This window comes from Chiloscyllium punctatum, chromosome 42 (assembly GCF_047496795.1).
Source record: "Chiloscyllium punctatum isolate Juve2018m chromosome 42, sChiPun1.3, whole genome shotgun sequence".
NCBI classification, from domain to species: domain Eukaryota; kingdom Metazoa; phylum Chordata; class Chondrichthyes; order Orectolobiformes; family Hemiscylliidae; genus Chiloscyllium; species Chiloscyllium punctatum.
In genome coordinates this window covers 15,848,856-15,861,742 of record NC_092780.1, presented here as the reverse complement: position 1 = coordinate 15,861,742, position 12,887 = coordinate 15,848,856, and the positions used below count along the sequence as shown (strand labels likewise).

The 12,887-nt window shown below is 39.4% G+C and overlaps 1 protein-coding gene across 3 annotated transcripts in view; it reads left to right on the top strand.

Moving 5' to 3' along the window:
* Positions 1 to 5,454, top strand: part of LOC140465762 (ras-related protein Rab-5C) — a 43,991-nt gene extending 38,537 nt beyond the window's left edge. For all 3 annotated transcript variants that reach the window (XM_072561489.1, XM_072561490.1, XM_072561491.1), the window contains one exon: positions 3,849 to 5,454. In XM_072561489.1, coding sequence (XP_072417590.1) covers positions 3,849 to 3,964 — 116 coding nt within the window. In that variant the 3' untranslated portion in view covers positions 3,965 to 5,454. The remainder of the gene's footprint in view (positions 1 to 3,848) is intronic.
* Positions 5,455 to 12,887: the final 7,433 nt, after the last annotated feature.

The following is a 12,887-nucleotide window of genomic DNA, read 5'->3' as shown; positions in this document are numbered from 1 at the left end:
CTAAATTTGATAAGAACAAGTGACAGGACCTGACAACTAATTGCCAGTCTTGTTGAACACTGGCCAGGCAGAATGTCCAAGTTGAGTAAGAAGGTGCACCTTGAGCACCAATAGTATTTAGGATCTTGTGCAACTGACTACTATATAACAGGAGGCTGGTTACTTCAGCTTCCTGTTAGAAAGCTGTATAGGAAAGGATGCACAAGGACATTTGACATTGGGTGTACAGGGAGGACGAAGTCAACAGTATGATAACCAGAAATTTCCAAAGGGATTGAAAATGCTGTAGCTCATTGTGAAATCTGCAGTTGTACATTGTGATGTATGGAAAGCAACCCAAGACACATCTGTCCAGTGACCTTGCCATTTAGTAAAACCCAGGTCCTGGCAGATGTTCTGGCCTTCACTTCAGATCCTACGTGGCAATTGGTGGAATTTAATTGAATTTGATTTGAAATGTAAAGCTGATCTCTAATAGTGACCATGAAATTATCAGCGATTGTCATGCAAACCCATCTGGCTCCCATTTCCTTGAAGAAAGAAAAATTGCCATTCTAGTCTGGCCTTTGTGGCTCCAGTAACATAGTTCAGAGGGCAGTTAAGAGTCAACTGGTAAACACAATTATGTACGTAGATATATGATGGATTTGGGTACTGGTAGTGAAGGTTGGAGGATGTTCTCTGCTAATGAGTCTTATGAGGTTAATGTTCATTTTGGATTGGCTCCACCCATTCTGTCCCTGTCTGACTGTTTGTTTGGAGATCAGAATTTCTGCTGTAGCCTTCAGAGGGGGCAGATGTCTCTGTACCATTTCCCTAAAGTCATAGTAATTTTGCCTAATGGTATTATTGGCTAACATGTAATAAACCTTGTCATCTAAAACATGTCTCTTCTGTTGATACTCTGGTGATGGAGGATACATCACCATTCCTAAATAGGCAATCTGGAAGTGATGGGTTTTTAATTCTGATTGTTTTTAGAATCTATAGTTTTATCTAAAATGCTTCAGCCAATGAAATACTAAATTTGAAAAATACAAATTGCTTGTCATTTGAGAATGAATTGTAGACATTCTTTCCAGTTTTGTTAGCCATGGTTTAGTTGGTAGTACTCTTTCCATTGAGGCAGAAATGGACTCTGTTCTTGAGAATTGAGCACAGAGCAAAATCTGCTCCCCTACAGTACGAAGCCACTGCTCCATCTTTCAGGTGAGGCTGTAAACCAAGAAGCCCATGTACCCTTTTTTTTGAGGTAAACATCCGTATTTCCTAGAGTTAATTTTTAAGCTGTTATCCCCAGTGATGGATATTTATATTTGAACCTCCCTCAAATCCGATTACCTGCTTTGCATCATAGTGTTGTTTGTGGGAGCCATTCTAAATGACTACCTTTTTTTTGACCTGTTGCGAGGAGGGTGGATTTTATAAATAGGGGAGTCTTGTTACAACTGTACAGGAGTGTTGATGAGATCATGCCTTTAGTTACTCTATACAGTTTGAGGTTCCAGTATTTACAAAAAGATATATTGGCTGTGGAAGCATTCCAAAAGAAATTGGGCTGATTCCTGCGATTGATGGCCGAACAACCTTTATTAGAATTTAGTGATTTTGTTGAAACAAAGTCCTGAGGGTGCTTGACAGGGTTGATGTTTGGAAAATATTTCTACTTGGGATCACTGACTAGGAGACATTCTTGCAACTCATTTTAAAATTAATTTCTCCTCCCAGTGCATAGTCAATGTGGAATTTTCTACCTCAACCTCTGGAGGCTCCATCGCCAAAGTCTGAGATAGATTTTTGAAATATTGTTGCGTTGAGGGCTCATGACTGTCAAGGATAGGGCATGCTTGAGGGGCTGGATATTTCCTTTTGATCCTCTTGTATCCTTCCCACATTTATAGTAGTAACTGCACTTCAAAAGTACTCCATTGACTGTAAGTACTTTGGGATCTTGTTGTGGTCACGAAATAATGGGTTTTGTAGATGTGCTTTGTTTCATTTGTTTCTGCAAGTGTTTTGAATTGTTTCGAATTGTTTCTATGCAAATAGATTTTAGATTTGTTGTTAAATAAAAATTAAATGGCTTTTTCATTCATCACACTACACAATCTCAAAACACTGACTGTAATGCAAGATCTTACTGCAACAGAGTTCATCTTTATCTCTTATTCTTCCTCCAGTTGCTGCGTGACATCAACCAGAATCTCTCAAACAGGCTCTGGGGTCTCAGTTATGGGTCATTACCACCACTGTGGGTGCCATGTCTGAGCTAGAGCCATGAGCCTTGGGATATGTGGGTCCCATACCTCCTGTTCCCCATTTGACACTCCTCCAGGCGCTGCCACTGTCCATCCCTTTTGTCAATGCTTCCATTCAAGACGCCTGGGTCTAGCTGCAGACCTGGGGCCTTGGTTCAGCCTGCAAGTGTGGCCCAGGAGAGTTGGTCCGCAACCTGCTCCTCACCCCAAGTGACCCTGGGCTGGGTGGAACTGTGCCTCATCCTGGCCTTCATGCTGTTCTGTATTTAATTATCTGTAAACATACAGTTGTCTATCTTAGTGTCATTTTGGTTTCCACCAAAACCACTGGAATTGAACTTAGTCATTTGCTCTTGACCCCAGTGTCTCACTGCTATCGCTTTGCCAATATCTGTCGTTGGTGTTATATATCTTTTGATTAATGCTGACACTTGCTGCTTCTACAACCCACTTGCTGTTCTTTTTTACACCTCTTCCAAGAATGTGGTTTAGTTGCAGAGTAGTAACCTGGTATAGGCAGAGAGTGAATTGAAATAACCAAGATGTACTGATGTCCTTATAAACCAATTAGGCATTGGGTTAATTTGAAATTTAAGGGTTATTGTTTTATTCATTTTGGCTGTTTTTTGTCCAGAACTATGAAGTGGATAAAATTCCCACTTATTCAAGCATGCAGAATGAATGCTCCCTAACAGAAGAATTTTCTGAACATAGCCTTCAGAACCCAAATCTTAAAACCAAGCAATGTTAATTCCACTTGGCCTCTGTTACTCGGAGGTTTTAAAACAGCACATAATTTCTGACTCTTCCTCAGCTGGAGCGATCAGACAATGAATATTCAATCAAAATAACTCTCCTCGAAGTTTTTTTGTGAATAGACCAGCTGAGGCTCATGCTCAAACTGCATCCTTTGCTAGGACATAATACACTCCACAAACATGTAATATTGGCAAGTCTTCATAATGCCAAGAAAATGATTTGGCATGTTTTTCAGAATGTAGAACTGAGTTTGTGTTTTTGATCTATTCCATGAGCGAATAGTTTCCTCTTTAAGGGATCAGAATAAATCTTTTGCTGCATCTACACCATGACATCTTTGACCTTTAGTTGAATCTCCACATTTTCCACCTTGCTCCTGTCCCCTCAGCCATGCTTCTGATGTTTCCTGCTGTTTATAATCAACACTGTCCACAGTTGACTATAGGGCTTCATTATTTAAAAAGTGGGCCAGGGACATTTACGGTAAAGGGATTATTGCAACTAATGTCGTGGGGAGACATTAAGCATATTGGAAGTTCTAAGTACCTTCTATACTAGTCTAACTTTATAGAGTGCCAGTGAGGCTTTCATACATTCGAGGACAATAACAAAAATCCTAGAGCCATGAGTCTACCTTATGTTCTGAAAGTCTGAGACCGCTCTGTTGGCCTTCGATTCCTCCCTGAGCTGGCATTACAGCTTGTCAGTTACTGGCAATAACTAATAAAGTTCATCTAAAATTTGTGTTTCTTAAACTTTTGCACGCAATCTATTTTTGTGACTAAGTATAGAGTTCTGCAATAATGACTTTGTCTTTAAAACGCTTTACAGCTAAAAAGCTGCCGAAGAATGAACCTCAGAATGCAGGTGGAACCTCAGGCCGAACCAGGGGCGTGGACCTCCAGGAGACCAGTCCGCAGAGTCGGAGCCAGTGCTGCAGTAATTAAACTGGCAACTGGCAGGTCTCTTCACAGAATCCCGACCGGAATCCCCTTTACCACTCGCACTTACCGCAAGAGCGGCTGCAGGTCGCATTGATTCTTCGCACCACTCCAATCAGATGGGAGGAAAGTCGCAACACTTTCCATATAAAATAAATTTTAAGTCTTAAATCACTTTTTTTAATATGAACCTTTTGCTCTTCCCTTCTAATTCCGGTGGCGGACGCATGTACCAGTTATTTTGACCCAACTTTTTCTGGGCGATTCCTTCATTTTCAGACTCTGCAATCTTGTATAATATTCTGGAGAGAAAAGATTTAAAAAAAATAGATTAGGTGTCTTTTTGTGAAAAATCTTCCTAAAGAACTACTCATATAGTACACAAACCATCCAATAAATGTAACAAATATTAATTTAACATGGGAATCAGCGGTTAAATGCTCGTGGTTCTGACCAAATCTCAATTATGAATTTTGAAAAGGATTTCTGTATTTGTAATGTAAGTTTTCTTTACCATGTACTCAATCAGTAGACCATTATGTCCATACAGCACCTTCCAATATGCCTATTTTGCTCTTCCTCTTTGTGTTCAGAAAGCATGGAGTTTTCCTTTGGTTTCTAGTGTAATGCACTATTCTGTTCAGATGTTTTCAATAACTTGTAAATTTTGATGTCCTTGAAAGTGATGTGATGTCACTAATGTCGGTAATTACAATCTTACACTGCTCTGATTTGTGGAGCTTGTTCAGTCTGCTATGACTGTTGGCAGTGAAAGACCGAGCTTGCGTGTGTGAGGAGCACTAGTCTGTATTACAAAAAAAAATCTGTAATTTGACAAATAAAAATAGCGGGAGGTATCAATTAATTCCAGTTTGTATTTGTTCTGTAAGGGTAAGTGTATACAGCGTTTTAATTACCGACCCCCTTAGTGTTGCATTACACAAGTGGCAATTAACCAACAGTATCTTTTATGTATTGAAGTATTAATTTGACAACTTTACAAATGCGTATGGTGGAACTAATTCTTATAACAATTTGATATAAAGTATGCTTCAAGTACAGTATTGCACACTGGAAATGTTAATAGCATCTTCAGATGTTGCTGCCAGCTAGCTTGAGATAAAATGCCTAATGTGACAAGTTTTAGAATGTAAAAGGGTGAGAATGATTTTTTAAAAACTGGTAGTGATAATGAAATTTCATTGTTTTCCAGGTGCGTGATTTCATTTTCACTAACTTCAATAAGTGGTCTAGTTCTAAGTACAATGCAGGATTCATTCAGTGACTGGTACCTTGCAATAATTGCAACATAATTTCAATCTGTAGTTTTCATCACTGTATCCTACTGGTATCAAATGTGGACCTGTACACACTACTGTGCAACAGCCTTTTAACATTCTGGAACTAAGGCACGTTTTGATAGCTGAGCACTAGTGGTTTAGCAGCCCACAAATTAGTGCTGATTTAATTCTAATAAACTTATCAACTTCAAAAAATGGCTGTATCTATTTTCCTTTTGGTAATGTGAACTTGCAACAAACAAAACCATCACAATTCAGTGAGGTGCTGTGGTTTCCTGAATGTAACCAATGTTGCGGTGACTAAATGTATGAAGAATGCTAACCCGAGAGCTCTGAACTGCTCACGTTGTGTTTTTTCTTTTGGTCACTTTTCAGACCATGACTTTGGAGAGGTTTAAGAAATCTGCAACATCTGTTTTGGTCAGATCAGTTTTTAAATCCAGCATTGGTGACATGAACTCAATTCCAGGTTTCATGGGCAACACTAAGCTCACTATAATGAATCCATACTATAAATCTAGTGTACCTCCCTCTTCCTTTCACAGACCCCTCTGTCCTGTAAATTGTCTGTGGTTGTCATAAATGAATGAGACCCTTGGAAAGTAAAATGGTATATTACTAAATTATTTGACCAGTAAACAAAGTCAATGATTGGTACCTACTGACATTCCTAGCAAGTTGGACAAAAGGGTCTGTTTCTGTGCTGTAAAACACTCTCGAACTGCATTTTTACTCTTTTCCCAAACAAACACTCTCTCAACAAGAGGAGTTAAACTTTAGAAATGGAGCATTTTAGAACACAAACCCACTGAAAAAGTAGACAAGACAGTAGTTTAATGTTCTGACAAGTCGCCAGATACCAATTCATGTCGAGTCCCTCATAGCTTCTCAACTCTTAAACTATGACTAAAACTGTTATTTTGCTTTACGGAATTAGGCTTGAGTTGAGCAATAAGAGCTAATTCAAACTTCTTGGTGCTTTAGTTCAGGGAGTTTGGCTGCAAGGTATTTACAGATGGAAAAGACAATACAACCCTTTTTCTCAACCAGAAGACATCTTGTTTTCCCCATTGTATTGTCCAAACATTAACTTTTTTTCCTGGGCTTCAATTTCATCTGAACTGGAAGTACACACTCTTATTTATAGGTCACTTTGTGAACAATTCCTCATAGCACTTCTAAATCTCTTCCTTTAACCAATTTAAGTATCTAATCCCTGGTTCAATATTTTCGATTCCATTTGGAATAATTTTCTGGGTTTACTTATGATCTGCTAACCCTGATGCTTTTGAAATGAAATTTTGCAGCTCCAGAAGGTCCAAGATGCTTTATAATCAATGAGCCGATGTTTTACAAAAAGCTAATTTTGTACACCGCAAACTTTAAACAACAAAACTTTGGTTTGAAATAGTCAAGACACCAATGATAACTTGACTGCTAGATGTCTCAAAACACTTCAAAGTATTTCGATTGTTGTCCCGATTTTATAAAGTATGACTCTTTTGCATGCGCACACTTCCCTCACAGTAATGTCAGGACAGCCAGATAAGATGTTGTGATGACTCTGCACAAATGTTGGCATGAGCTTTAAGGGAGATCTCCCCACCTCTCTTTAAATAGTGTCATGGATCTTTTTTAACCTAACCAAACAGAAGTTTTGATTTTACATCATCCAAAGGACAGTTCCTCTGGTGCAGCACTTTCCCCTCTACTACCCTGGAATGTAAGGTTTTTTTTGTCCGCTCTGTTCTGGAGTAGAATTTGAGCCCTGTGTTCCAATCAATGCTATTATCTGCTGCACCATATCAGACTCCTCTACATATGCACCTCATAGCTCCAAGATAACTGGTTACTTTCTTTTGAAGAGTGAAAAATCTAGGATTGTCTAATCCTTCAAAATTTGAAAAAACATAAAGCAGGCCTCAACTTTGTGCGGAAGTAGAAAAAGAAATAATCTCCAAAGCTTGATTAACTGAGATTGATTTGAAGGAATTAAAACAAACCAGGTGTTAGAAATCTAGAAGGGAAAAAAAACACTGGAAATCCAGTATAATTTTTGGGTAAAGTAAGTGTTCAACTGACTTTTGCACGTCACCAAATTGCTTCTCTGATATTAGTGTTTTGAATATTTCCCTTTTTTTTTTATATTGATACATTTGACCAGAGGGCAGTACAATTTGATTGTAACATCTGACTTCTATAATACTTCATTTTGTTTGAACATGTTTGAGCAATGGCTCAATGTTGAGTTCCAAGGCTCTTTCTTACGTCAACTATCTTTTGCTGTTTCAACACCCTCCTTGGATTGTTGTCCAATTCCTTTTCATACAAAATTTTGCCCTTGCCTTAAATTTCAGGTGCCTTTTTCTGTCAAGCTTTGTATTTTCTTGCTTTTGCAAAGAGTTGAGTCATAGGATTTGAGATTTTTGGAAATGGGGCAAGGTCATCAAGAAATTTGTAAACACCTGTTTTTAAAGTTGATATTGTTAGTTGGAAGCTAGTCTGAATCAACAGACAGGTATGTGGGATGGGTATGCAGGGGATATGGACAGGCAATGGGGTTAGTTTAAGTTATGAAAACTAGGTAATAAAGAGGCCAAAGGACCTGTTTTCATGCTTTGGACCCCCTCTCTTTTCTCCCCCACCCCTCAAAAAAAGCAAGCAGGATTGATGGGTAAGTAGGTCTTGGTGCAATTTTTAAAAAAGGGCACTGTGGTTTTGAAAGTCCCTCTAGTTTATGGAGGGTAGAAAGTTCGGATGCATTGGAATATATTGGACAATTTAGGGCTATTTTCCCCTGGGAAAGGAATGTTGAGAGGAAATAGAAGTGCTGTCCAGATATGATTTTGAACAATAGGCAGGGGATGGATCTGCCCTGCTAGTGTGTAATGGAAGCAGATCAAGAGAATTGGGCTCTTATGTGGAAAGGAAGTTTGTGCAGGAGTGTGGGGAAAAGCAGGGGAATGGCCCTATGGGGAACCAATACAGGCATGATGGGTTTAATGGCCTCCTATACTGTAAAGATTCTGAGAGTTGCCTTCTATAATTTGAAGAGAAAGGAGCAACACCAGTTGTTAAATCAGGGCTATTGAAGCTAGCAAGCAAGTGTGGAGAATTACTCAAATTGAGTGTTATTCAATCATCGTTGAATTGCTTTTTAATCACTTTGCATAATTTGAGAAATTTTAACGTGGAGCCACTGTCATTTGTGGGGTGAAAATGTTTGTTTGTTTTTGCATCTCAGCTGTTGAAACCAGTAAACTAGATTTGTGGAAATGAAACCAAGCAATAAGACACAAAATGAAAGTGGTAGGGTTCAGATTCATTGTATTAAAATAGCAATACTTTTCCAGAATCCAGGCAAGGATTAGATTAGATTACTTACAGCGTGGAAACAGGTCCTTCGGCCCAACAAGTCCACACCGCCCCGCCGAAGCGCAACCCACCCATACCCCTACATCTACCCCTTACCTAACACTACGGGCAATTTAGCATGGCCAATTCACCTGACCTGCACATCTTTGGACTGTGGGAGGAAACCGGAGCACCCGGAGGAAACCCACGCAGACACAGGGAGAATGTGCAAACTCCACACAGTCAGTCACCTGAGGTGGGAATTGAACCCAGGTCTCTGGCACTGTGAGGCAGCAGTGCTAACCACTGTGCCGCCCACAAGTTTTGTGAGTTTGAAACTTGCCCCTCTCCTTCCAGCTTGCAGCTGCAGTTTCTTAAGTGTTTTGGTCTGTTACCTTTTCTGCCAATCTATTCTATAGGCCTTAGGCTAATTTCCCTGGAGCGTCAGAACTTGAGGGGTAAATTTAGAGGTTTATAAAATCATGAGGGGCATGGGGAGGGTGAAGAGTTAAGGTGTTTTCTCCAGGATAGGGGAGTCCAAAACTAGAGGGCATAGGTTTGAAGTGAGGGGAGAAAGATTTAAAAAGGACCTGAGGGGCAACATTTTTCCCCCAGAGGGTGGTGCATGTATGGAACAAGCTCCCTGAGGAAGTGGCGGAGGCTGGTAAGATTACAACATTTCAAAGGCATCTGGATGGGCATGTGAATAGGAAAAGTTTAGAGGGATATGGGCCAAATGCTGGCAAATGGTACTAGATAGTTTAGAATAGCTGGTCAGCATGGGTGAGTTAGGCCAAAGGGTCTGTTTTCCTGCTGTCAAACTCTGACTCTAATTCTAGCTGAACATTGCATTAAAGGAGTGTAATTGAAACAGTTGCAAAAATGCTGCCACTAATTATTGCAGATGCATTTTAGAATGTAGCTTCGTTGTGCAGACTGGGTCTTTAAGAGATTATGACATACCTCATTCATTAGAAGTGCTATTTTAAATCAGTATAAAATTTGCTATTTGTTAGCAAAGAATGCCGAAAGATAGGTTTTGTAATTGAATGTGAAAAAAGAAAATGACACTATTGGGATCCCTTTCTAGTTGCAACTTATTGTAGGGTGTACATGGAGATTAATTTTCTTTGAATTGCCAGCATTCTCATGTAGCTTGTAAGTAGCACATCCTGGGCTGAAAATACAAGTAGTAAAGGTCAAGAGGGAGCTGGGGTACGTTGGTTGAATACATCTAGAAATGTTCTTAATGAGTCAGGTATGTCTTATTTTGGGATGTTTTGTTTTGGGATTTTAATTCCATTCAGTATGGATTTAGTATGGATTGGAATATTTGATTGCTTGAATTACTGTTTTGGCAAGAGGTATGTTTCGTCCTTCTAACATGATGGGAAATAGCCAACGTTGAGCAAGATGATGTTCAAATAGGCTCACTAACTGGACCAGTGTTTCAGAGGCCTTGGATACTGCAGAGACATGAATCCAAAACCAGCCCTGCCTGCTGTGGAAAGTTAATTTCAGAATAAAATGTGAGTCTCCTGAATAATATTATTGTGAGAACTCTTCTGATTTTACTAATGCCTTTCAGCAGAAGAAAATCTGTGGTCCTGATCCAGCTGTCATTTCAGATACACAATGTGCTTGATGCTTTCTGCCCTCAAGTGGCCAAGCAAGCACTTGGTTCAGGTGGCTAAGGGATGGGTAGATGCTCATACCAAGAGCATGTTGTTTTGAGATACAAAAAGGTTTTTATAAGAAAGAGGTTGTATTTATGCAGTTCTTCATCCACTCAACTGTGAAAGCAAACTAAAATGACAAGAGACCCAGCAGAATACCTGTAACTAGTTGATGTCAGCTTCAGAGGATGGTAGCTTTATTGTTAATACAAATACCATCAAAGATTTGATGAACTAATTTTTGAGTTTGCCAATGACACTCTCAACCTGCAATCTCCGATCCAGCTGTAGTGCACAAGTCGATTGAAAAAGCAATTGGAGAAACACCACCAGTGTTCAAATTTTTCAAATCAGCATGTTCAGAAATATTATAATACATACCTTTGGAGAAGATGGGAATTAAACCCAGAGATCAGGACATAACCACAACAGCCTCTCCATTTCAACGTTCCTACTCTGGCCCTAAACGTGTGGAGAGAGGTCAATGATGGATATCCACTGGCTATCCCAAAGCTCTTCATAGTCTATTACTATCTGAAGTATAGTTGTAAAAGTGAACAGTCAGCATGGTCTCATAGTGAACTCCTGTAGATAAAGATGTTCATGTTGTTCTTTTTGATTTTATGCAACAGTTTTGATTTTACGCAAGAGTATTGGCCATGGCACTAGCAGATGTTTTTTTTGCTTAAAATTGATTTGTGGTCTTTGTTTGAATAGACAGGCTACAGTTTAACATGGCATCAAAGTCACCACCATTTGACAATGCTGAACTCCTGCTATGGCACTGACATGTCATTCTAAATTGTTTATGTAATAACTTATGACGAAGCTTTAATCCATGGCCATAATACTTGATTCCACAGTAAGTATACTGTGTAAACTTTTCATGTTATCAATATGTCATCTTTGTACTTTCACCATTGGTACTTGACAGTACTCGACTAAGCAGACGTCCTGATAATATCTTCTGACCCCAGCTGCCTTTTACTGAGGGGGTGGGGGGAGAAATACCTCAACAATGACATGAATGTTTGAGATTACCTCCGTAACCGCAGCTGATAACTTTCAAACACTGTGACGCTTCCTCATCATTTGCAAAAGTTAAGCCCTTGAGTGATTTTGTGATGTTTCTTTTGAGAAAATAACAAGTGATGCTATGATACCTTTGATTTCTAAATAGCCAATGCATCCTTTGAAAACTTACTAGCTTCTACCATTTCTGATTACTCAGGAAGTCTAACTTGGCAGTTGTTGAGGTTTTATGTCCCTATAGTTTCTACCATTTTAGCTGCTGTGATAACAATGTACGTGATATTGTCTGTGCCAAGGTTTAAAATCTTCCAGCATTGGAAACTGCACGAGAAGTGGGGTGGGGGCATATGGATTGAATGAAATGAAGTGTTGGTTTTAGAGTGCCAAGTTTCTGCATCAACCCTAGGGCATTAAGATTAAGTGATAAAATGTAGTATCTGTGCTCAAACTTCCATTAAGGTTAAAATGCAGATGTATCTTTCAAAAACCTACATTAAAGGTGTATTATGCACTTTGAAGTCTGAAGTGCTCTTAATTTCCTGAACAGTTTGCCTCACTAGATCCATTCCTAAGATAAATCAATATTATCTTAGGGGAAAATATTATCTTGAATTTAATAGCCGCCTGCAAGATTTAGAAAACTAACAGTACACTTGGCACAGATATGAATAGGGTACATGGGCGTCACTGTTAGTTTGGGAAACTTGGTGTGCGATGTGCTTTTGAATTAAATCTATCAAATAATAAAACAGGATAAGATGTTGATGCCAGCTGTGAACCCGACTATAGAATTATTCCAAGAAACATCATAAATGTTACAGTGCAGGAGAATGACATTTTACATCTTATCTGCATCAGATCGCCAGATGAGCATCATGACTTGGTGCCATTGTCCTGTCTTTTCCCCATATTTTTGCATGTTTTTACACAAATAATTGGCATAGCCTTTTGAATGCCTCAACTCACCTGCTGTCATCAAATTTTCAGACAGTGCATTTCAGACCCAACCCACACTCTTGAATTAGATCCCTTATTTTGTATTCTCTCCATGTACTTCCTACCAAAATGCATCACCTCGCACAGAGTCATAGAGATATACAGCACGGAAACAGACCCTCCGGTCCAACTAGTTCGCACCGACCAGATATCCCAACCTAAACTAGTGCCATTGGCCAGCACTTGGTCCATATCCCTCCAAACCCTTCCTATTCACATACCCATCCAGATGCCTTTTAAATGTTAAAATTGTGCCAGCCTCCACCACTTCCTCTAGCAGCTCATTCCATTCATGCACCACCTGCGTGAAAAAGTTGCCCCTTAGGTCCCTTTTATATCTTTCCCTTCTCACCCTAAAGCTATGCCATCTAGTTCTAGACTTTCACACCCCAGGGAAAAGACTTAGTCTATTTATCCTATCCATGCCTCTCATAATTTTATAATATTAGGTCACTCCTCAGCCTTTGATGCATCAGGGAAAACAGCCCTAGCCTATTCAATCTCTCCCTATAGCTCAAATCCTCCAAACCTGGCAACATTCTTGTAAATCTTTTCTGAACCCATTCAAGT